The sequence below is a fragment of the Cheilinus undulatus genome, linkage group 9 (assembly GCF_018320785.1).
Source record: "Cheilinus undulatus linkage group 9, ASM1832078v1, whole genome shotgun sequence".
Classification (NCBI taxonomy): Eukaryota; Metazoa; Chordata; class Actinopteri; order Labriformes; family Labridae; genus Cheilinus; species Cheilinus undulatus.
In genome coordinates this window covers 41,910,903-41,937,270 of record NC_054873.1, presented here as the reverse complement: position 1 = coordinate 41,937,270, position 26,368 = coordinate 41,910,903, and the positions used below count along the sequence as shown (strand labels likewise).

Here is a 26,368-nt window from a genome sequence, read left to right as displayed (position 1 = left end):
ATTATTATTATTATTATTATTTCTTAGCCCATTAGTATCCTCACTTTCCTTTGTGGCTTTTGCTTCTTTGTATTGCTTGCTTTCACTTCTATATTTTGCCTTTACTTTGTATTGCTTTTACTTCTGTATATTGGTTTTACTTTTATGAATTGCTTTTACTTCTTTGCTTGTGTAGCTTTTATTTATGTTATTTTATATTCAACTTCAGCTCCAATAAGCTGTGCCTACTGGTATGTTGCAGAACACAGTATGAGCTTTGTTTACAGTACCTCTCAAACAGATATGCCAATTATTTTGGCATTAGCGTTGATGTGTGTGTGTATGGAGGTATGTGCTGGGGGGGGTTTGTTGCATTTGGAGTGACTCAGACTTGAGTATTCCTCCTCCATGTTCCCCTCTCCATACTGAGATAAACGTCTCCTGGCTTTGTAGTTGTGCTGGTCCAATCATTTAACTAAAAATAGGCTCTTTATATTTCCTCTGGATGTGAACCATATAAACCCTTATGTATAAACCATTATTCTAAAAAAGTGAAATTTTGTAAAAAGTAAATAACAACAGAATACAGCAATTTGTAAATCTTTTCAACCTATTTGTTCAGTCAGATACAGCACAAAGATGTGTGATGTTATTTTTTAAAAGACACACACACACTGTGAATCTGATGCCTGCAATACCTTCCCAAAAAGTTGGGACAGGAGCATGTTTACCTCTGTGTTACCTTACCATTTTTTTAACAGCGCTCTGTAAATATCTGGGGACTGAAGACACTTATTACTGAAGTATTAAAAGTGGAATTATTTCTAGTGTCCTCATTGGTTTGACTCTGTAGCAATGCTGGTGTAATGTGGCAGAAAGAGGCATGGCGTTGTCTTGCTGAAATAAGCAGGGACGTCCAGAAGAAAGACATTATCTTGTGGCAGCAGGAATTCTGGCTCTTTTTAGAGTTCCAGATCATTTGGCTCAGCTCAGCAAGAAGAGCTGGCTCTTTTGGATCCTAAATGGCTCGTGTCTTCATTTGGGTATCAGTTTGGGTTCATTTAACCTGCTGAGTTTAGCAATGTCATGACATTTGACTGATATTTAAGCTGGTATTTTACTCAGATTTTGCCTATTTTTTAAAAGAATGAACATGTAATTATTTTAAAATATACCGTCTCGACACAACACCTTGTGGGTCTGATGAAATCTCTTCACTGGCTGGGATGTATGACACACCTGATACAAAACTACATTACACTGTCAAGCATGAGTCCTTAAAGTGTGGTGTACCTGTGGTAGAGTACTATGGAAAAAAAGATTATCCCTACTAATGGATCTACTAATGGATTTTTATCTCATATTAAGACTTCTTATCTCATAATTTTGACTTTTTATTTCATAATTATGACTTTTTATCTCATAATTTTGACTTTTTATCTCATAATTATGACTTAGGATTCTTCTTCTTTTTTTTAAATTCCCTAACTTCCACATTTTTATTTTTTAAGTGGCAGAAATGGGATTAAATATCTTATATATGTGCTGTACTTAAGTGAATATATGTTAAAAAATGGTTTGCAAATCATTGTATCTTATTTTAATCATATTTTGCATAACGTCCCAACTTTTTTGGAATTGTTGTTTGTGTGTATAGAAGATTATGATTGGTGATCAAACACTGACACTCAGCTCTCACAGATTAACACAACTCTTCAATCATTAAAAACAATTCATGAATTATAGTTGATTACAGACTTCTGATTGGTCTTTGTCTCTCAGGTATGATCACTGACATAGATGTGAGGAGTCAAGAGAACAACTTGGCTCACCGCACCAGGGAGATTGATCGGGAGCGCCTGATAGTCCGCAGAGGTCAACCTTTCTCCATCACCCTGCAGTGCTCTGACTCTTTGTCCCCGCAGCATCACCTGGAGCTGGTCCTGCACCTCGGTGAGTCTAGTCTACCAAGCAACTTTGCAAATCCATTGTAACCTATGTAAAACCATGGTACATAAATATGCACGGCACAGTTTTGCCCCTGCTTGATGTCTCGGCCAAAGGAAGCAGAGAAAACATTTAGAAGAAAAATGTTGTAAGTTTTTACTGATAATAAAATGTGATAAGATCCTGGAGTGTACTAGCACATGTAACTTTGGTGGTGGGTGGTGTTTTCCTGGGAGAGATGTGCATGGCTCTACAGCACTAGTGGGGAAAAATGGCTTGATATTCTTGGCTGTCAGGAACATTTAATTGAAGAGCCTTGCTGCATTGCTTTCTGTGTAGTTATTGTCTTATGTTTGCTAGCTTTAAAGGGAGAAGAAAATCATGTAACCCAAAATAAGTTTGGAACTTGAAAGACCTAACCTAACTTCCCATCTAATTTATTATCGACACGTTTTATCCCATTTGGGATGATGAGGGCTGGCGCTAATCCCAGCTGCCTGTGGGCAAAAAGCTGGGTATACCCTGGACTGGTGTCCAGTCAATCACAGGGCTTACATATGGAGACAAACAACCAGGCACACTCACACTCACATGAAAAGGAAATTTAGAGTGACCAAGAGTACCCGCCCCCAACTTGCAAACTCTACACAGAAAAGCCCTGTCTTACTGAAATTCAAGCCAGGAAGCCTTTTGCTGTGGGGCAACAGTGCTAACCTGCCGTGCAGCCCCTGACCTATCGAGCATGGGACAAATTATCTGATCTTGTGTAGCCATTTACCAGTAGCCTTTCATCATGACATCATGGCACCATGACAGTTGAATGCACACACAATACACACATACTCTAAAACAGTTGGTTGGCTTCTTATAATGCATTTGCTGGTTTCCACCATAGTCTGTCAACAAATATCTGTGTGTCAGATCTGACACCTTAAATCAGTCTCTGACAACAAAAACAGCACAAATTTAGATTGAAAGAGCACTTTCATGTTTCTCCAGGTAAGAAGGATGAGGTGGTCATCAAGGTTCAAAAGGGACGAGGGGGCGGAGACAAGTGGTGGTTTTACCAACAGGGAGCACAGGATGAAATTCTGCTGACCTTGCACAGTCCAGCCGACGCCATCATTGGCCACTACCACCTCGCCGTGTTGGTGATGTCACCAGATGGACGCATTTTAGAGAAGACTGACAAAATTAAGTTCCACCTTCTCTTTAACCCTTGGTGCAGAGGTAAGCAAAATATAAAACAGTTTCATCCTTGAAAGCTCACAGACTATCAGAATTCATGCTGATGTTTCTGCTGGTACCAGATGATGCAGTTTACCTCCCTGATGAGAGTCAGCTCCAGGAGTATGTCATGAACGAGGATGGAGCCATCTACATGGGGACCTGGGATAATATCAGCAGTGTTCACTGGAATTATGGACAGGTACACAACCACTCACAGTGTCTCTGGGTTGAGTGTATGTGTGTCTGATGGGACAGTAGACGGCCTGTGTGAATTGTCACAGCAGTGTGACAGCAGAGACTTTGAGCTTTAGCCGGATCAGGAAATCTTGTTTGTTGGATGAAGGAAAGTTCTGGACGGAGGTGTCAGAATGTAACCAAACCACACAAACAAGGGCCGGTCCTTTCACAGCTCACTGAGAGTGCAGAGAGGAGGACGGACAGGCAAGAGTTGGTGAAGCAGATAGACCAACAAAAAAAAAAGGAAATAAAAAAAAAACATACAACTAATTAAGAGCTCTCTCCTGCTCAACATTCACTTTATCTTCTCCCCTTTTTTCTCCTCCTGTTCCTCTGTCTCACTCAGTTTGAGGACTTTGTGATGGACATCTGCTTTGAAGTCTTGGACAACTCAAAGGAGGCCCTGAAAAACTCTGAGATGGACATGAAACGGAGATCCGACCCTGTTTATGTTGGCAGGATGATCACAGCAATGGTAATGACCCCTTCTACTCACTGCTGACACACCCTGACCCAAGATTTGCTCACTCTGATGGAGAGATAGCCTTATTGTCCCATAGGGAAAGTTGTTTTCAGTCTGTACAGACACACAAAACATCACATAAAGACAGAAGTGCATATGAGCACATACTGAACACATCATAAATGCAGGGCTGGGTTTGTGGTAGATAAGCGTGGGAAGTTTTTGAGAGCTGCTCTGGCAGAAAGGACAGATCTCTTACTGAAGTGAGCCCTACTTTATCTTAGAGTTCTTGTCTGTGGTCTGATGACAACAGAGAGAAGTGTGTGCTGAGGGATGATGGGAGTCTCTGGCTATTATAGCAATAAAAGGAAAAGTGTTCGGTGACGAGACTCCTGATCTTAATTATCACCAGATGTACCACTGATAAATTACATAACCTGCTACATGGCCCCTAGCTGCCATCCAGAGGTGGGAGATAACTAATTACATTTACTAAAATTAATGTAATTGAGTCGTTTCTTTGGGGAACTTTTTTTGAGTACAGTTTGAAATCAGTTATTTAACAATTACTTAATCTGTACGTTTTAACCACAGTTACTGTACTTTTACTTGAATACTATAATCTTGTAAAGGGAATAAGTAGTTTTACATTATAACCAGCACAACATTAGAAAGACTGGGCATAAACTGGTCTTTCCTTTAGGCCAGACCTATATGTCAGGATAAAATTAGATGATGTATGAATCAATATAAATTACACACTTTTATTCATCTACTTCAATCATATTATTGTAAATTGACTGATTTGTTTACCTCACAGCCTTGTGTGCTGTCATCATGACAACATAACGCTCTGCCAAACAAGCGTGGTGTAAATGTACATTTGAGAGTAACAATAAGGGCTGAACAATTTAGAAGAAATATCTAATTGTGATTATTTCAACTTATATCCCAAATTCAGTATCAATATGGGGGGGGGGGGGGTGTAATGATTTTTGTGTTATTCTCATTTTTAATAAGAAAATTGGGATTTTTGCAAACTATTCTATAAAGTTGATCTCTAAATGTTTGCATGATGCATGGAGTTTAACATCTCTGCTGCACAGATTATATTAACTACTATTATGACACATTTTAGCTGAAAGCAATATTGCACCTTCTGCAATTTGAAAATAGCAGTAGGCCATCATGCGATTTATTTAGATTTTTGGTTAATTTCCCTACCTTTCATTTACTTATTACTCTCACTACTTAGAGTAAACTTTAGATAAAATACTGTTTACTTTTACTAAAGTTAGATTTATGAATCCGTACTTTTATTTAAGTGCATTTGAACCAGAGTAAATGTACATTTCCTTGAGGACAAACGTCCTTTTCTCTTTCCTCTGGTACTGCCACCACAACCCAAAGTAGAAGAGTAAAAACCCCTCTGTATGTAATAAGATAAATAAAATAAACTTAAAACAAAAAGTAAGGCAATTTGTGTTTGGTACACTATTTTTTTGTTGTAACAATGCTTCTTGGTAATAAATCTTATACAGTTGAAAAGCCTGCTTATTATTGTATCTTGTTTTGAGCTTCTGGTACCCCCAGGTGCTGCCAGTCAGGTGCCTGATTGGCAGCACCTGTGAGCATGGGCCCTGCTACAGTGGTCAGTAGATGTCTGCTTCAAGAATTGGCATGCCACGTTTGACTGATCTGGATAGGGCCCGTAAGTTGGGCAACTTCAAGCTGGTATTCCGCAAAACCAAGTTGCAGCATTGTTTGGAGTGAACCCTAGTACCATCTCCAAACTGAAGGCCAAGCTCCATATAATGGGGAATGTCAGAGACAGGCCGCAGAGTGGGCGTCCCAAGATGACAACACCCCAAGAATACTTTTTTCTCACCCTGTCAGCAAGAACTCTATCCTCCAAGATAACAACAGTCATCCCCACAGAGTGGGGTTTATCAGAGACTTCCTCCAGAATTTGGGAGTGGAGAGGATGGAATGGCCTGCCAGCAGGCCTGACCTTAACCCCATATAACACTTGTGGGATCAGCTTGGGTGTGCTGTTTGTGCCAGAGTGACCAACACAACCACGTTGGCTGACTTGTGACAAATGCTGGTTGAAGAATGGTATGCAATCCCACAGCAGTGTGTGACCAGGCTGGTGACCAGCATGAGGAGGAAGTGCCAGGCTGTTGTGGCTGTGTATGGTTCTTCCACTACGCTACTGAGGCTCCTGTTTGTTAAATGAATAAGTTGTTAAATTGTCAATATGTCTTGTTTCTTCAAACTTCAATCATCCAATCCACCAAACACCCAACAAGAGTCAGTGGCAGAATCAGCTGTTTGGCATTGGCAGAGAAGATTTGGCACATTTTTCATGGGCGCAACCCACATACTCAGGTCTGCTGCTTATCCCACAAATGCATGTTCCTTACAAATGTGGCATCATTTAAAAGAGTAATAAACATGCTTTCCAAGGGTATAAGATTTATCACCAAAATGCATTGTTACAACAAAGAAATAATGTACCAAACACAAATTGCCTTACTTTTTGTTTTAAGTTTATATAAATAAGACTGTAACAAATATTTAATTCATCAAAGCTTGATGTTCAGGGAGGTGTTCATGCCGGCCCAGGAATTCAAAACTACTTTGATTGTTAAGATAAGGGTTGTCAGATTAAATCAAAATTAGAACTCAATTGTCCAATAAATAAAAGGATTTTGAAATCCAGGCTAAGTTTAAAGATCAAAGATCAGGGTAATCTGGATCTGAGGAGACAGTTGGACTCAGACATGAGTAAAGAGTTAAAACACCGCACTAAAAGATTTCCATAACAGAAATGTTTTTGGTCCTCTCCTGACCTGCTTTGACAAGAAATTAATTTACCAACTGGCTCTACTGATAGTGAAGAATAATTAGGGCAGCTTGTTCAGTTCATAATATGTGGTTTACGTGGAGCACCGACCATGTCGTGTTTTTTTTTCTTTTTTAGCTCGATTGGCTCGTAAGGAATCTGACTGAACAGTTGTCTAATCACCCTCAGAGACTGTTTTCAAAAGTTCAGCTCTTCCCAAACACAGACTCTCAGCTTTTGCCTGCATGGATGTGAAATGTCTCCCATGCCATAAATTTGTGACATTTGCATGTCAGGTTAGCTTCAACATCAAATATTCAATATTTGATTTGAACAAGACAGTCTGGCTGCAGACCGCCTCTCTCTAATGTCTGCCTTGCAGACATTAGCTGTCAGACACACTGTCATGAAGGAAATACACACAAGAACTTTTAAGATAACACTGGAATAAACATGTGGTTAGGTGAGGATAAGGGTTAGGGCACCAAAAGTTAAAAGTTAAAAACCTGGCTGTAGCTTATGTAGCTAAATATCAGTTCCTAGTGCTAATGTAGCTACACAGCTATGTTACCTATGTAGCTTTTGTGGCTACATTTGCTTAAGGTAGCATTGCTAATGCTAAAGCTACCACTGCTGCATTGACTCATATCGCAGTGTTTAAAATGTAGTGTAGCTATGGTAGATTTGTTACATAGCTAAAGCTAACAGAGCCACTATTCATGTAACTACTTCTAAAACAGTAAACCTTTTATCTCTATTTTTTTTCATATATCAGTGCTTTTGGTCACCTGTTAGACCTGTCAATGGGTTTAACCTATTTTAAAGTAATAGAAAGTGCTGACTATAACCATTCAGTGTACAGTTAATTTAAAAATACAACTGTTTTTCATTCCCTGAAAAGTGCAGATTTTGTAAATATGAGGTTTTGGCCAGACACCAGCGATATGAGGATCTTCCAGTTTATGGCGACCCCTGTGAACAAATAATCTAATTAGTAATAATAACCTGGTTCTTGCCTTATCTCATAGTTAAACATAGTACCTTCATATGATTTCATTCATGTCATCAGTGGGATAAATAAAAAGCCATATTTACTTCGTGCCTCATGATGTGCTTTATATTCACACTTCCTGAACATGTCCCCACCTGTCCAGGTGAACTCTAACGGGGACAGGGGTGTGCTGACTGGTCGCTGGGAGGAGCCGTACTCTGAAGGAACAGCCCCGTACAGATGGAGCGGCAGCGTGCCGATCCTGAGACAGTGGAGCAAAGCAGGGGCGAGGGCAGTGAAATATGGACAGTGTTGGGTGTTTGCTGGTGTTGCCTGTACAGGTGAGGCTCACAGATTCTATAACTAGAGTTGGGTATCGTTTGGGTTTTTCCTGGTACTGGTACCTAAACGGTTCCTGAATCGATAATTTTAGGAGGAAAAACAAAACTCTAAAAGTCATTGGCAAACCCCCCCCCCCCAAACAAACAAAAACAAAAAACAACTTTTAAAGCTATAGAGCAGGGCTGAAACAGAGGGGTATTAAGAAATACAAAAATCCAATACTGGGGTGTTTTTTTTAGCAACAAACTGCAGGCATATTTTGGGGACCTCTGAGATCAATATAAACTTGTTTTGAAGGGGTAAAACATGTGACCTTTAAGGTCATCATTGCTCATGGATGGATGGATGCACAATAAATTATTGTGCCTAACGTTTGGGCTCTGTTTTAAAGAAATCACTTTTTTTATCATCAGGATGGATGATTTGTTTATTTTTATAGCAGAGGGAGAGAGGTCATCCATGAGCAATGGCCTTAAATGGAGAGCACAGTGTGCTGTTTTAGTGAGCTTGTCTTGGCAAAAAGATATAATATAAACAATCAGACAATGCAGGAATTTTAAGCACTACCTCTCGTTCTTTCTCAGTTTGTTTCTGGTGTTTGTCAGTATGACTTGCTTTGATCAGCATGAAAGTAGAAGAGACACATGAAGCAGCAGCAGCATCTCTGTGGATCAGAACAATGAAGGAGAAATACAAAGTTGTCTGACTTTTACATGGTCAAGGTTTAGTCCCTTTTCTTCTCCATTGTTGCTGTTGTTGCCCTCTCTGTCCCATCATTGACCTCTCTGTCCTGCAGCTGAACTGGGGCGGATCTAGACTTTTTGGAAGGGGGGCCCAGTCCCTGATTTGTGCAGTAGGGAAATGAAGTTTGCGTCCACACAAATAACAGATCATCATGTATTATTATATTACTTAACTTTATGAGTTAAATTAATGTAGAAAATACTGAACTGGAATAGAACAAACTGGTAAATAAGTACTTAAAATTGTCAAGCGATGTTTGCAAATTGTCTGACTAGTTTTGTCCATGTAATTTAAAAAAGAAAAGTACACAAATCACTGCAAAAAAAAAAAAGACACAGGACTGCCTGCCATCCTGTCTGTCTGAACACAGATCACAGTGAACTTCAGGATTTTACTTGGCAAGCCTTTTTTTTTTTTGCTGTTTATACTCGGTGAAAATTGGTGCATCACAAGGGATTCCAAAAACTAGATAGACTTACTGCATGGAGCGAAAAATATTAGGACAGTGGCCGGTATCACAGAATATTAAGTGAGCAATTTTGATCCACATTTCTTCAAAGTGACACATGTTCACATCACCTGGAAAAAATACAAAATGGAGATGTGTGTTTAAAGACTAGATCTGTAAGTGTCACTTGGACCCTTGTTCAGCACCTGAAACACTATTTAAATCACTAAACTCAGAGACATCCCAGCCAGATCTTTGCTTCAGTAATGTTTACATACTAGTCGATCTTCTCAGAGTTTGACTGTACCGTGGGAGGATTCTGTGGAGGAAGCGTGTGAAAGGAAAAAGCTTAGATATGCAGCTTTAGGACCAGAAGCTGAGCAGCAAGGATGGAAAGCTATGGTTCATCCAGTAGAAGTAGGATGTAGGTAGTTTATGGCAAGGTCAACGGTTTCACTAGAGAACTGGGAGTTCAGTGACAGAGTTTCTAAATGACGTTTAGGGAGACATCATATGAACTTGTTCAGATCAATTCTCTTATTCCAGCTCGGGGTCAAAATAAAGGTTGATGAACACCCGTCAATGCCTCCAACCTGATAGACTGTTTCATATAGCTATTGCAATGATATATTCAAAACCTACCATACAGGACAATGTGTTTGGGAAGAACAGGCGATTGGACATTCTGTCTGTCACATTCATGACAGTCCAATCAGATCAACATGACCATGAGCCTGTGCAGCTCCTTTATTAACCTGAGCTGTACAGGCTAGCGCTGCAATAGTTTGTGAATAGCGGAGCTTTTCAGTAGCTGAAGTTTATGCCAAAGCCTATTGTGAGATGTGCAAAAGCATCTTCTCTTCTAAGAGAAGCTTTTGCTGTATTTTTTGGATCATGTTTTTATTAAGAAATGTAGTTGAGGTCATTTTTCTACACTCGAGGTAATGGCTACAACATTGTCAGTCAATGTATACACCAATTCAAGTCGAGGCCAGTAAGGAGAAGAGTGAAAGCACCTTTACCATCATGAAAAACTTGAAGTGTGGTTCTTTGTTCTTCCTGTTCTATAGTAATGTGGTCCAGTCCTGATAAAACTGTAGCTTTACTATAGCTACATCCATGCTAATCACCACACTGTTGGCAGACAATGTTGGAAGCTTCCAGTACAACTTATACCCCTGACATAGCTACTGACTCCTTCTTCTTAAATGATGCTGATTGGTCAGAGCTGTTTTTGGGTCTGGCATGTTGTAGACTGAAGTTTTGCAAGATGAACTTGCCTGATCACAGAAGTACTGTTTCTAAAAAACCCAAATAAGGGTGCTGGACCAGCTGTTTTTAAAAGATACTACATCATCGACTGCCATCAGAGGACTGTTCTAATGTTGTGGATCCGCAAAATTATTCAAAAGACTCAGTCCTTTGAAAAGAGAATTTTCAAGAATGCACATATATGCTCACAGGAACTACCCAAAACCCAATGTGCACCGTTTTCCTTTCCTTCAAGAAAAAAGAAATAGTGCAGAGAAAGCAATATACATTTCGTTATTGTTCACTATTGTACTGTTTCCAGCGTAAAAAGGTTTTCATCATAGTTTTGGCATCAAAGTAAAAAGAGATTTGTAAAAGCAGCACCATAGAATATGATCATATTATATGATGAACATGGTTACACTTATAGTATGATTATATGATGATATGATTGCATATTAGACTGCCTTTTTCAAATATGTGGAAGAGGAAGGATCCTGGACTTTGTGAAACAGCATTGGAGTCTGGCCAACCCATCTTCTTTCCAAGGTTACATTTCAACTGTTCTTCTCTTTCCCCTCCTTCTTCATGAAAATGAGAGAGTTTGACCCTTAAACTCAGTCAGACGGGGGTGAGAGTTAGCTGCTGTCAGGCCACTTCACCCTGTCTCTGCTCCCTCTTCCCTCTTGCTCACTCTCCCCACTTTACTCTGCCTTTCTAGTTCGGGCTGTGATGGCCATGTGGTAGGGTCCATGAGATAAAAGCTGTCTCCACTTTAGCATGGTGGGTGGTGAGAGCAGGCATGGAGGGAATGGCTCTGGGACGCTGGAGATCACTGTTCAGCCCTCCGGAGGTGTCCCAGGAGTAATTTAGGGGTTTTCTCACTTCAAAACCCTGGCAAAATGCTGATTTCTTGCAGCCCATCAATCTGAATGGTTAACCCCTGGGTCCACAATTAAGAGCATAGTCGGATAAGGGATCTCTATGATGAGGGATTATCCTTCTACTAAGGCACGAGTATACTGTGTTTACTAAAAAAAAGTAGAGAAAACCTTTCCTTACACCACTGCTCTGAGAAAAGTTTACAGAATACAGACATTTTTACATTTCTATGATGTGTTTGGGTTAATAATGCTGTTTGGGAAGTGAAGGGCACACAATTCTTCATCATTAAAGTAAAGGTGAGTGCTAATTTGCTAGCACTGGCTGGTTCGTATTGATAGGATTCGGATCACTGTCAGCTGTCAGTCAGTGTCCTGGCACTGTAATGCTAAGGAGAAATATTTGATTGAGTTAACACAATATTTGCTGTTTGGATTAGGAGACGTCTGTAACCTGCAGAGAAATGTCAGCACAAACCACATAAGCATCCAGCTTAACAGCCCCATTCTTTGTGTGTTGTGTGTTTTCTCCACAGTGCTGCGCTGTTTAGGCATCCCAACACGCCACATCACAAACTTCGATTCGGCCCATGACGTGGATGGAAATCTCTCTGTGGACTTCCTGCTGAATGAAAGTCTGGAGAGGTTTGACAGGAGAGACAGAGGGGACAGCAACTGGTGGGGACACACTCCTACAGTTAAAAATAATTTATTCAAAAACATAGTGTCATCTAGTTTAATAAACCCTGTGCTATTCTCTGGGTTCTTGGACTTCAGGAACTTTCACTGCTGGGTCGAGTCATGGATGAGGAGAGACGATCTTCCCAGAGGAAATGATGGCTGGCAGGTTTTGGACCCGACACCCCAAGAACTGAGTGACGGTACAGTCCTTAATTTAATCTGTCTCCTGTCTCTCTTCTTCTTGTCTGAATGCTATTATTCAAAGGTTATTTTTCACCTCATCCACTCTAAAAACACCATAAACTCATCAAACTCTCTCTCTCCTGTGATTATCGCAGTGATTTGACTTAAGCACCATCGCTTTAAGATATTAAGGTGCTTTCACATTAGACCCAGTTGTTTTGAACCGCCCCTCGTATCTGCACATCTAAGTGCAGCTCAGAGGATTAAATGGGTTGGCGCTACACAGATACAGCGGTTTTTTAAGGTGACAGGAGACTTTTATTGCCTTTGCATCTCATCTCATTGACTCCAGCTTGTGTTCATCTGTAAGCTGAGTCACAACAGACCGTTTATTGACTGGACTCTGATGATTTCTGCCTTTAATTGAGGAAAAATGTGAACAAACTGCCGTGCCGTGGAAAGAAGTTACGTTTTTACAATGATGTCTAAAGCTGATGCGACGCTCTGTTCCATATCTGTGCGCATTTTCATTCACATCTCACCCAGACCGTGCCAGAGTCCACGTGAATCGCGTTGAGACCACCTCCCAAAGTTGGCCCGTTGCCTGGTGCCCGGTCCCCGGGCGGGGTTCGTTTTCATTAACACTAACCAAAATGAATTGGACTTTGGTCTCAAGTGCACTCGGATCCAGGCCCCTGGTGTGAAAGCCACCATAGAGTATTTCTTTCCTTTTACTGTCCTGTCTCTCTAAGCATGCACAATGGCTTGAAATAAGAGCAGAATAAAAATGAAATTTTGCCCTCCAGGTGAGTTTTGCTGTGGTCCGTGTCCAGTGACGGCCATCAAAGAGGGAAATCTGGGAGTGAAGTACGACGCTCCGTTTATATTCGCTGAGGTAAACGCTGACATCATCCACTGGATCATCAGACGAGACGGACAGAGGCAGAAGGTGATGTGTTTCCTTTAAATGTGTTATTTTATGTATTTGTTTAGCTTATGAAGCATTGATGGCAATAATGATGTTCTTATTGTTACAGATCAGAGTGGACCAGAAAAGTGTGGGGAAGAACATCAGCACCAAAAGTGTTTTTGGCGACTTCAGAGACGATGTCACTCTGAACTACAAATATCCTGAAGGTGAGTTAGGGGGCTGTAATGTTTTAATGTTTTTTTCTGGTATCTGCTGAATGTCCTATGTTGAAGAGTTAGCTTTTATGGACTGACTTTGTCTTTACAGGCTCCCAGAAGGAGAGGGAGGTGTACGAGAGGGCGGGACACCGGGTGGCAGAACCAACCGATGGCCATGCAGAACCAGCACAGCTGCAGCTGTCAGTCAAGCACGCCAAGCCTGTGTTTGGGACTGATTTTGATGTGATTGTTGAGGTGAGATGGGCTCAGAATACTAATGAATGTGTGGTTGGATTGAATGATAATGTATAAAAGAGAGACTAAGGACTGTTGTAACAACCATCAAGCCCATTTTCCTATATGCTCAGTTATAGTGGTGGGAGTATCAATACTACAGTATCGATATATTGATATTTACAAAGTACTCTTTTGTTATCGATCTCTCTAGCAAAGTATCAATACCAAATGAGTACTATGAAATTAGTCTCACCCCCGCTTCTCTGCTGAGAGCTGCCCTGCCTCTCTCTCCTCAAGACTGTTTTGGCATACTGCTCGTCCGTGTCACATGACTTTGGAGACCAATTGGACATATCAATCCTGCCGTACCGTGTGACTTTGGGGATCCCACATTAATGAGTAACAGATTTCAGCAACTCCGCTCGGCTGTCGTTCTCACTCAATGTGGTCCCTAAGTCAATTTCAAAACATAAAAAAAATACTGAGACCACATACCAGTACCATTAAATGTATAAAGACCAAGTTGTAGAAAAATAACAAGATAAATATTTCTATGACAATCTTTGATGACTTGTATTTCTACATTTTTGCTTGAAATTAGTGGCTATAGGTGGCTAATATAGCCCTTCCATCTGAATAAAAAAAAGAAATTGGACATTTTTATGTTGTAGATATTTTAATTTGAAGTTTGTGCTATGATTATATTTTATTTTTTTCCTGCTTGCATGAACATTTTAATTTAATTGAAGTTTCTCCCTAAATGAATTTCTGAATACGCCTTTTTATTTGCTTAAAATGTGAACCTTTTGAAAGTTTGCAAGTCTTTAGTCTATTTGTTTTTCTTCAAAAGTATTGGTATCAGTATCAGTATCAGTATCAATAGAATTACATCAAAAAGTATCAGTATCATATTGAATTAAAAACATTAGTATCTCCCATCTCTACTCAGTTAGATACTGCAACAACCATGATGAGAACGAATATGCTGAACAACTGCTGATGAGTTTATAAAAAAAGGGGATGCTATTTTTTTCATTAATGCCATTTTTCCTAACATCATAACTATCGTTAAGTTGTTGCCTCGCAGAAATTTTCAGGAGGACCGCCTTTGGAATCCTCACACTTGCATCACATCCTCACAATCCTCACACTCGTAGCAGAAACTATCCCTTTAACATGATGCATAAAGACTGATATGAACACTGAAATAGCAAAAAAACCAACAAAACGACAGAATCAGACTCTATAGACCAGGGGTGTCAAACCCATTTTGGGTCTGGGCCAGATTTGCTCCAGTGATATGATCTGTTGGCTGGATTTTATTTATTTATTTTTTTTGTGACATCAAAATGGCCAAACACTGATAGATCCTGCTGGAGTATTTATTACCTTAAATTATTCAGTGATAGATACACTGAATAATTTGATAGAACCAATCAGTGAGTGCTGCATGAAATCTGAACAGTTCAAAAAAGAATATTCTGCTGCTCTTGTATCATGCCACAAAAATCTTTCTTTTTACACATTTGAATGTTTTTGACATCTACTGATAATGGATGTCACCCTTGACTATTCATTATATTGTTGCTATTTAAGGCTATAAGAGCAACCACAACATTAGCAACATCAGATCTGTCTGTTTTTTTCACCTGATCTAGGATCAGTGTATTTACTAAGCAGAGTCCAGTGAAGCGAGAGAGTGAGTGTGTTTCACTGGTACATTACTCTGCGGCCTGATCAGCTTTTATAGTTCCAGCTCTTCTCTTGCAGGGTAAAAAATAGACTTTTAGGCCCTGTCCACATGGTGACAAAAACAATACATTACCGTTTCGTTTTGAAAAAGTTTTCTGTAAAGACGGGATCATTTCAGGAAATATCCGCGTAACCACGAAACCACTGAAAATGACTGAAAACGCTGCTGTGCGTATGCCAACCCTGTACATGGCGCTGTAACGCTGCCATGGAAATGCATTAAGAGAGAAGAGGAACACAGAAGACTGCCCCAAACTTTATTCTAGCTGCCTTCCTGGTTGTTCTCCGCGTTGGATTTAAAAACATATGGTGTATGCATTTCACAGGAGATGGTAAAGGGGCATCAGATTTTGCTGTAAAAGCCATAATAAGCTCAGTTGCTTCTACAGCATGAAGACATCCCTGTAGTCTGCCATGTTTATTTTGGTTGGACCCGCGCAGGCGCCTTAAGAGAGCTACACTGTGTGTGACGTTATTGTTTCAAGATAGACGTGGATAGCCATCCACATGGAGACGAAATGGTAGTTGTTCACGGATTTATGCACTCCCAGGCCCCCTTTCAAAAAGTCTCGTTTACAGTCACCCAAAACACTGTTTCCGTGTGGACGAAACGCCGATACGACAAAAACCTTTTGTGTATACTCCTGAATTCGTCTCTGTGTGGACCAGGCCTTAAACTAGAATGAGCTCTGACAGTCGTATCTTTCTGTCCATTCTATCAGAATCCAACAGACACCCTTGTATGTGCCATGAACTGGGCCACCTCCTTGCACAATGTCAGAACCTTTACCACTGCTCCTCAACCTAACAAGCAGACCTCTCACGTCAAAGGACGTGTCTGGATCAGGATTAAATGTTCCATTGTGTATGAAATCTTTCATGACTAGAGAATTTTTGGCACCTGATGAGAGCTGGGGGTAAATACATCACAGGATTTAGAAACAATGTCATGAGAGGTGCTTGCTATCCAGACCAGTGTTAATTTTGTCGACTAAACTATGACTGAAGATGTTTTTATCCATGAGAAAGACAAGACCAAGTCTAGCCAAAAATGGCCTCTTAGCTGTAGAAAGCAAGGATTCCTAGTTCTGACCGAGTGCATAGAACACATTACCATGATTTGGCCCCAGATTCAGGTGATAGAATAAATACTCAAACAGAAAAGTAATGACTTTTATGGACTAAAACTGGGCTGAAATGTTTTTGTCAAATAAAACTAGACTAAAACTATGAAGGGTAGAAACTAAAATGTGACTAAAACTGAAAGGCATTTAATCTGAAGACTAAGACTGAGACTGAAATTAGAAATAGCTGTCAAAAGTTAACACTGATACAGACAGCAGCTCTTTATGGCCCACTTTTTTACACGGCAAATGCCTCTAACATTCATTAACCCTCTGAGGTCCAAGCACTCGCTGGCGTGTTTTTTCGATATGTTTTTATTAATATCTCTGTCATTTAATGTCATAGAAATAAGGGCCGGATAATTAATTGCAAATAAGATTAAATCACAATATGGCCTCCTGCAATTTGCAAATTGCAGAAGTTGCAATATTTCTTTAACTTGAAAAGTGTCAAAATGCCAGTTTAACACATTCCTTTTCTGTAGCAGCAGAGATTTTATGCACATTATGCAAACATTGAAGTGTCAGTTTTTTTTAAAGGTTTACAAAAATCCTACTTTTCGTGTTTTATGTACATTTTTCTTAATCAGAACAAGTGACATAAAAATGATAATCCCTTTGTATGAAGCAATTTATAACAACTTTGCAGTCAGAGCAAAAATAATTAATTGATAATCACACTTTTTTTTTTTTTTTTTTTTTTTTTTTTTACTGTTCTGCTCTGGTTCATTCTATCTAATATTGATTAAACTTAGTGTTAGTTCCAAGAAGTCATACCCTCCAACCACAATCAGCTGATTCCTTCCACAGACATTCACAGGTCTTTCTCAACTCAGCAGTGCTCCTAAATATGACATAGTTATCACCAATCCATGTTTGTATTAATGCTGATGCACCATACTGCTGCTGGCAAAGCTTAACCTCCTCCACCCCAGCCACCTCTTTCATAGCTTAAAGCTTGGTGCACCCTCATTTTCAGGTTTATGAAAAAAGTCACTGTTTTCAATATACATTGTCATTAATGTATCTTTACATTTGGGCTTTTCTAGCTATGCGCTACCTGGAAAGTCAAAGCATGCTGCTTTACTAAGCCAGGGAGCATCTTCTGAGCAGAGCCTTCTCCACCATGGAAAACTGTTTATCCATTTTGCAATAATATGGTAAATGTGTGATGGGAGTTTTCCTGACTGAATGCAGGTTATAATATCAAATGATTTATTGCTTGAATTAGTTAAATAAATACATTGCATTTGAAACTGTAATTGCATTATTGCGACGAAATTTGCTTTTTTCGATTCTTTTTGGAAACCGTTCAGACCTAGTAGAAATAAAGTTCAAACATTTCTGTGAATGGGAGAATCTCATCTTTCACTTCCACCCTCACTTGCCATCCCATATGATTCACAGGTTGTGAAAACCAAGCCAACTGTGCCGTTAATCAGGGAAATTTAATGTGTTTTTCTTTTGTACTTGACATGTTCCAGGGTGTGGGTGAGCTACAGTATCTGACTGCTCAAATTTTACACATTTTTTTGAATATCAATATGCCCATTTCATAATTCTTTAAAATTTTCAGGCATTTAGAAAGACATACAGTATGTTTCTTGTGGGTTGGTCTGGTCTGATTTTCCTTTTATTAACTAAGACAAAGGAAAAGCATTTCTACCATCAGTCTCTCCTTACAATAATTTAGAAACAGGGAATCTGGGCTTCTATTATGAGTGAGGGTTATGTTCTTTTTGTAAATTAAGCTGAAAAACATCATGTTTATATTAATTTGTCCATTGATGCATATATTGATCCATTCTATCTGCAGGTGATCAATGGAGGAAGCAGGGAAGCTGATGCTCAGCTTACCATGCTAGCCATGGCTGTAACCTACAATTCTCTCCACCGAGGGGAGTGCCAGAAACAGGTCACCAGTGTGAAAGTGGCTCCTCACAAAGGTTAGTCGCTTCGATGAACCTACAAAGACAAAATAACTAAGATAACAATTCACGTGCATTAGCTGCCCATTTTCTTTGTGTTATTGATCAGAGGCGCTTGTGTATATTGAGCATTATTTTCCTGTTTAACTGTGATTATGTGTTCAGTCCACAGAGAAGTGCTGCGTCTGCGCTATGATGACTACGGCAGGTGTGTCTCTGAGCATCATCTGATCAGGGTTAAGGCGCTCTTAGAAGCTGTGGGGGAGAACGACCCCATCATGGCTGTAGCAAACATCCCTCTGAGCATGCCTGAACTCCAAGTACAGGTGGGTGTGCACTGAGCATGCCCAGAAAGCAATTGATCACCTAAGCGAGCTAAGAGACTCTTACAGTGCTGATTCAGGTGTCGAAGAAGACATTTTGATGCTAGAAAAACTAATGTTTGTCCCTCTTTGGGGGTTATAATTCCACCATAGAAGGCAAAAATCAGGTTAAAATAGAATAAGTCTCCATGTTGTGTCATAGTTTTCACAAAGAATTGTACCCTTGCTGTTGTTTCCTTATTTGTGTAAAACAAGCATGTTTTTTTGTTGTTTAATGTGTGGTACCAGCTTTGCATTTCTTCTAATCTGAATTTATGTCAGCCCTGCTGTGTTTGGGTATCAAGGTCATTCAGTCTTTATTTGTGTAGGGCCAATTCATAACCAGGTTGAGATGCTCAAGGTGGGCTTTTATCTTCTATGTATGGAGAACAGGCATCAGCCCTACTGACTAGAAGAGGGGCATTTTTGTTCCAACCTGGCAGGGAAAGGGTGATGTACGAGAGTGTAGCAACTACAGGGGTATTAAACTTCTCTCCGTGCAGGGCAAGGTCCTTGCACTGATACTGATGAACAGGTTCTGTGATCTGGTGCTCCAACACTGAGCACTTTTGTGCATTCAATATAGTAGCTTTTAGCCGATGTTGACTTATGGAAGGTGTTCAACTCAGTGAGTAGAGATGACCTCTGGAGGATTCTGGACCTAGAATTTCCCTTTAACAGGCAGAAACCTCAAGCAGGGCCAAAACTGTGTTGAGCATCCATCTGCTGAGGCTGTGTTGGGTATTAAAAACTGTAATTTCTGACACCGTGATGCTCTTTCTGCAGGTACCTGGTAAAGCCTATCTTTGGGAGCCAGTGACTGTCCACATATCCTTCACCAATCCTCTCCCAGTCCCTCTAAGAGGCGGCGTGTTCACTGTGGAGGGATCCGGCTTGCTATCAAGCACAGAGATCCGCGTTAAGTAAGTAATTAGTCAGTCACAACAATTATGAAGTATAAGAGGAGAGAAATGAAATGAATAATATAAATTCCTTTAAACACTACATATGCATATCACAGACAGAATTAATTAGACATCTAGATCACACTAGACTTCTGGTCTGAGTGAGCCAGTTGCTCGTGCCTACACAGCAGAGCGACTTCCTGCATTCATAGCAGATAGTGGACTTATTTTGGCTTCCAAAACATTATAGACAGTACAAACTTAGACAGGAGTCAACTCGTTTACAAGATATGTCACGCCAGAGTGAAATACTCAGACAACATGACTACCGCTGGTCTCTACTTGTGAAACCATAAGTTAGTTTTTCAATGATAATCACAGCCAATAATTAGGTTTATTTGTAAGGACCTGTGTAGTGTCGTTAAGAATGAAGGCCTCCATAATACGATAAAAAAAACACTGGCCTGTAACATCATGCCCTCCCCAAAACACAGTCCTTCAGTCCTTAAAGGGATACTTCAACATTTTGGCAAATTCGCTCATTGCCATGATCCCTATAGCCTTACTAAAAGGTTCGTTACCTTTAGTTTTCGGTGCAAGCTATTTTTAGATTGGCGGTGCTGAGTTAGGAGCTGGTCTGCCAACGCAATGGAGTCTTATGATATCCCAGCTTTCCCTCATCAAACTCATCAAATACACAATCCAACAATTCCGTGGACAAGTTGTGACCTGTACATTCACCACGTTATGAATAATCATGGAACATTATGAGACGGAGGTGTTTTAGAGGTTAATGCAAAGCCGGAACTACACTCCAGACATGGCTGCTGCACTGTGTCACTCCGCCCAGTGATTTTCTTAAGAAATAGTTGTGAGTATTTGATTCATGTGTTGTAATGTTACATAATTATACGTTATTTTGTCATAGCGTGGTGAATGTGCAGGTCACAACTTGTCCATGAGAGCGTTTTGGAGTTGTTGGATTGTGTATTTGATGAGTTTGATGAGGGAAAGCCGGGACACAATAAGACTCCATTGAGTTGGCAGTGCAGCTCCTAACTCAGCACTGCCAATCTAAAAATAGCTTGCACCGAAAACTAAAGGTAACAAACCTATTAGTAAGACTATAGGGATTATGGCAATGAGCAAATTTGCCAAAATGTTGAAGTATACCTTTAAAGCTGGACATGAAGATCAGGTTTTCTTCCATAGTCTCCCTCCACAAACACCTGGCCGTTACGTGATGACATAAAAACTGATATATCATGAAATAATAAATATGAAAGATTGGAGTACATATTGATTTATTCCCCTTTTCTTTGAAAAAAAAAAAAAGATCCTGACAGCATTTTATTTCAGTGCAGCAAATGGGGAAAATCCTCATCTTCAGATTGCACAAAGATAGTTTAAATACTTATTTTTTTATTTTGTGAATTCTGTTTTGTTATACTGCATTTTAACTTACAATTACATAGTAGTTGTATATATATACATATATATATATATATATATATATATATATATATATATATATATATATATATACATATACAGTGCTTAACAAATTTCTTAGACCACCTGTCGTATTTGTCTCAGAGACCATCCAGCATCATGAATTGCTTTAATGCAGACTCTTTCATTTTCAGTGAGCTCTCCACGTTTTACCATTTTGAACAGGAATGAGGAATTTCAAACTGAATTCACCAAAATTTGAGCTGGCTCACTGGGTTTCTCTGAGAAGTCAGAAATGAATCAAGCATAACATTCAACCGCTAAAACTCATTTTTCGGTACAGGAATGCAAGTAAATAACTATAATTTGACATATTAATCAAGAAATATTCATGTGCTTTACTATTTTTTTCAGTTTTTTTGTAAATCAGTAAATGTGAAAATTCATGGATAACAATAATAATTATATTTTAGCATTAAAAATATCATTTGGGTTGACAAGCTTTTACATATTGGTGTATTAACCATTGCAGAAACATCAAAAATGATTTTGGTAATTACCAATGCTGTTAATTTAGGGCAGCTGTGGCATAAATCTTACTTTGGTTAGGGTTAGGAGGTCTAATAAATTTGTTTAGCACTGTATATGTACACACACTGCGTAGGCTTTATGCACTTTATGTTTAGTGTTTAAGCTCAGTCTGTCAAATTCTGTGAAACTGACACTTAATTTCAGTGAATAAATTGAGAAATCCTACACTTTACCGTTTTACAACTATTTTGTATTCTCTTATTAGACATATTATTGCAGTATCGCTACATTGTGATAATACTGGTATCCCGGACCATGTATCATGTATTGTATCGTGAGGTACCCTGTGATTCTCACCGCTAGAATTAATGTGTTTATCTCACTGAGTACATGCTAATAAAATAAGATCAGTATAAAAACTGGCCCTGGTCTGGAACAAAGACTGTTTTTTTCTCCAAATGTGTTAGTTTTTCAATGATTTTTTGCAACATTTTTGCATTTTTTAAAGATGTATTTTTGGGCTTTTTACGGCTTTATTTGGAGTGGAGGACATTTCATTCATTTATTTTTTTTTCTATATAGTAACTGCTACTGGGATTTTTAAGTTTTTGTCTTCTGAGTTTTATTTTTGCACTGTAATTGAGCCAGTTGAAATACACTTACTGATCACTTTATTAGGTACACCTGTTCTTACCCATTCTAATGTTCAGCTTATCATCTACATGTCAATAGTGGGGCCACTAGTTGGTGGGGCTATATTATTTTTGTATCCATCTTATTCAATCATCCCTTTTTCTTCATATTTATTTCTTTGTCTCTTAGATCTAGGTGGAATACATGCAAGGCTATGTTGTTATCTTGTTTTATGTTCATGTTTTCAAGTTAATTAGGTATTCTTTATTTGTTCCTGTAAAGCAACAAATAAATCATTTAAAGAACAAATAAATTGGGATGCAAACTCACTTCAGGTTGACATTACTTTATTAACAAAACTTGTATTTATCACTAGTTTTAACCTCTAAAAAAAACAAACAAACAAACAACAAAAAAAAAAAACATTATCTGTCTTTTTTTTTTAATCCTGTTTTAGTGGAGATATCTCTCCGGGTCAAAAGGTGCCGGTGAAGCTCTCCTTCTCACCCGTCCGGACCGGAGTGCGGAAGCTTCTGGTGGACTTTGACTCTGACCGGCTGAAGGACGTGAAGGGTGTCGCCACTGTGGTTGTCCGCAAGAAATACAATCCTGTGTTTTCCAGACTTCACCTCTGAACATTTTACAGGGACACATGTTATTGGTGAGATTCTGTGGCATTCCCTGAATGTGAGAGGAGGAGCTGATGGTTGAAATATGCCAAGTTTGATTAAACAAAAACGCTTTAGATATGAGAGAAAGCTAATCAACGCAAAAAAAAAAAAAAAAAAAAAAAAAAAAAAATATATATATATATATATATATATATATATATATATATATATATATATACATATATATATATATGTATATATATATATAACAATATTAAGCAGCTGCCTGGTATTTAAACTGTACTTTTAATGCACACAAGCTATGTTCCTAATTGAAAGGTTCTATTTATAATCACAAAAAAATCTGGTAATAATCTTAAAGATCCTTTATGAACTTTAGTTCATGTCGATTTTTGGCCCCATGTGGACATAAGAGTATTCTAATCTGTCTTAGAGCTTATCTGTCATGTTTTCTGACAAGTAATCACACTGTAATAATTTAACAGCTGTGCCATGCTTTGGTAGGCAGGCAAAACCATTCATGAGGCTCAGTCCATATTAAGCTTAAAGCAATGATGTTGGAATCAACAAAATGCTTTCAGGTAAAGGAAACACCCAATTCTTAAATATGAATTCCCAAATAACAAGCAGTACTTCTTAAAGGAGCATCATTACTTTAACTCAATAATTTAAATAGATATAGCTGACTATTGGGACAATCTGTTTTTCTGCCACAAATCAGGCATATTTATTTCACGTGCCATTTTACCACAAAGTAATCCATCAACTAATTGCTTTGGCATGTCTTTCAGGATCTACTTAACTATAATTGACCAGATATGAAGATATTCTAGAGCTTTCTGAGGGGGTTTTGATCTTGCGTTTAGGGCCGGGGTCCTCCTCAGGGACCTTTATTGATGATCAAAATCTATTTTGATGTTTTTTTATTCACTCTTGGCCTTTTTACTTACATTCAAAGTTTACCTGTCGATCACTGAATCCGATTTCAGATTTGCACCTGATATTTAATACAGTCTAAAAGGATTATTTTAAAGGCCATTTGAGAATGAGGCTACAGTCATCTGCCTACCTTCACCCAATGAGTAAACTGCCTATTATGTGTCTGAATGTCAAACTCATGACCATTGTTAGGAATATTAACTTTTAAAAGTATTTGTAACTTTAATATGGGACATACTGAGAAAAGTAACGTGTTAGAATTAATGTTGTCAAAATGGTTGATGAATTTTTATTATCTCGGGGTGAAAATGCGATTAAAAATATATGCTGATTAATCACACCATGATGCCATCACACAACAGGTTGAAGTAGCTTCATAACATCCGTGCTCTTAATTTTCTAAATTTTATGGCTTAAATCCATATTCTACAAATAACACCATCCTCGACTGACTAGTAAAGGGACAATCTGCCTTCAATCTCCCCTTCTTCAGTTTCAGAAGATAATAACAAGTTTTTATGCCCTTCAAGCATATTTTTTCTTGATTGTTTTGTGACTTTTATTATTAAATCGACCAGTAATGCAATATTTCTCAAATTATCAACATATTCGATTAATTATAATCAAGTAATTACAAATCCTATGATAATTGGATTCGTTTTTTTATTGACAGACAGCACTAGTTAAAATGTTAGAGTATTTTTATCTCACCAAAAATTCAAAAATTCTTTATCACTCATTTCACTTGTTGGTTGTAATACAGCACATAGCCTCAATTACAGTGAGTCTACTTTTCAGTATGTGGTCAGTGTCGTCATCCTGCAGTCTGTGGTCCATAATCTGTAACACTTCACCCTGATAATACCACCAACAGACATTAAAGCCTTTACAGCTCTTTAATACATCTACAATCTAAAACTAAACTCAGCAGAGGCATAGCAAACGTAATACTTTTGCCTCATTGTTTCAATGAAAACCATACAATGTGAGTTTTGTTAACATCTGTTTCACCATGATGTCTTCTTGTACTTTCAGTTTAAAAATTCTGCATAAATAGGGTAATTCCACAGTGTACTGCCCTTCTCTCTATCATAAGATTGCAGCAACTTCACACTGACACAGCTGTGTTTACCTGCATGCTATGTGCTAACATGCAAGCAGGTAGGAGAGAAACAGAAACAGTGCTGCTGCTTTTCTGTGGCTGCAAAAGTAAAATAAGTCAGCTTTTTTATTCCCTAGAAATTAATCATTTTAATGAAAATGTGACTTAAAAAAATAATAATGTGAATTGCAAAACTAACATTTTACATTACTCATTAAAACCAAACAGACGTCTGAGTACTGAAACAGATTACTTTGTAATGCGTTACTAAAAATACTGACATGACACACTGTGAGTCTCTGCTGTGTAAAATGTAACCAAAGGCTGATTCTTCAGCTTGATATTGATCGTTGTGTGACAACCATCCCATTGGAGAAGTTATTGGAATTTTAAAAATTACAACAGATAAGGATGCATGATATTATGGGTATGATATCAGTAGTGGGAGATTTGAACATTTCTGCTAATATGTACAACCAATATTTTTGCTATGAACATCTGCCTAAATTAGCTGCAAATTTTGGCCATAAGAAAAATAAGTTAGTGAAGTTTTAGGCTGGATCAACAGACCTACATCAGCCGAAGTCTTTTTCTTTATTCATCATCATTCTTTACACTTAAAGTGCATTTTAAGGAGTGATGTTTTTTTTTAAATTTGTTCATCCTTAAACTTTAACCCGTCTGTTTTATGGACTCAAATTTTAGGTTGGAACTACATTTAGATACTGGTATCGACATCAGCTAAAATGATTTTGTAAATATAGGCATCAGCAATCAGCAAAGAATTCAATATCATGCATCCTTAACAGTCTTTGCCACTGATGACCTTGTTTGCCTTCAAAGGTCATAAAGAGACAGAACATTTTTTTCAGTCCTGTAAAAACTGCTGTCAGAGTCGTCAAAACTGCTTTGTATTGGAAATCTGTACGATGTTTTTTTTTAAATCAGTTTGAATGTGTGAATTTCTTTGTGCTTTTTCTTCATGTTAGTTCCACTGTACCATTTAACTTCCTGCATTTTTGAACAATGACTGCAGTCCCAATCCTTCATCATCTTCAATCTAAAACTAATTTCTTACCAGATTCTGTGTGGAAATGTGCTATGCACTTTTGAAATTAATAATGTCTTGTGTTTTTGTCATTCAATATGTTCTTGCACTTTTTCCAATTGCATTTTGGTCACAATATGATAGAGACCACTTTACATATTTGATATTACTATTTATGCATTTGCACAATTAAAATAAGCTTGTGAAACATCCAGAGTTTGCTACCAATAAAATATAATTTTCACATCAATTAATTTGGTCTTTTTTTTTTCTTTACTAGTAATGTTGCACTTTTATTTTGGGAGGGGTTGTTACAACGTTATTATCTGCTTTTGTATTGTGAGCAAAAGAAGAAGTGATTAATAGAAAG

At 38.5% G+C, this 26,368-nt stretch overlaps 1 protein-coding gene across 1 annotated transcript in view; it reads left to right on the top strand.

Moving 5' to 3' along the window:
• The window catches only part of tgm2l (transglutaminase 2, like), a 28,634-nt gene extending 2,392 nt beyond the window's left edge, over window positions 1-26,242 (top strand). The window contains exons 2-15 of the mRNA XM_041795875.1: window positions 1,762-1,932; window positions 2,926-3,156; window positions 3,237-3,355; window positions 3,740-3,868; window positions 7,859-8,036; window positions 11,898-12,039; window positions 12,139-12,242; window positions 13,032-13,174; window positions 13,263-13,362; window positions 13,463-13,608; window positions 18,283-18,412; window positions 18,560-18,720; window positions 19,543-19,679; window positions 22,735-26,242. Of these exons, the coding sequence (XP_041651809.1) occupies window positions 1,762-1,932; window positions 2,926-3,156; window positions 3,237-3,355; window positions 3,740-3,868; window positions 7,859-8,036; window positions 11,898-12,039; window positions 12,139-12,242; window positions 13,032-13,174; window positions 13,263-13,362; window positions 13,463-13,608; window positions 18,283-18,412; window positions 18,560-18,720; window positions 19,543-19,679; window positions 22,735-22,912 (2,069 nt within the window). The 3' untranslated portion in view covers window positions 22,913-26,242. The remainder of the gene's footprint in view (window positions 1-1,761; window positions 1,933-2,925; window positions 3,157-3,236; window positions 3,356-3,739; window positions 3,869-7,858; window positions 8,037-11,897; window positions 12,040-12,138; window positions 12,243-13,031; window positions 13,175-13,262; window positions 13,363-13,462; window positions 13,609-18,282; window positions 18,413-18,559; window positions 18,721-19,542; window positions 19,680-22,734) is intronic.
• Window positions 26,243-26,368: the final 126 nt, after the last annotated feature.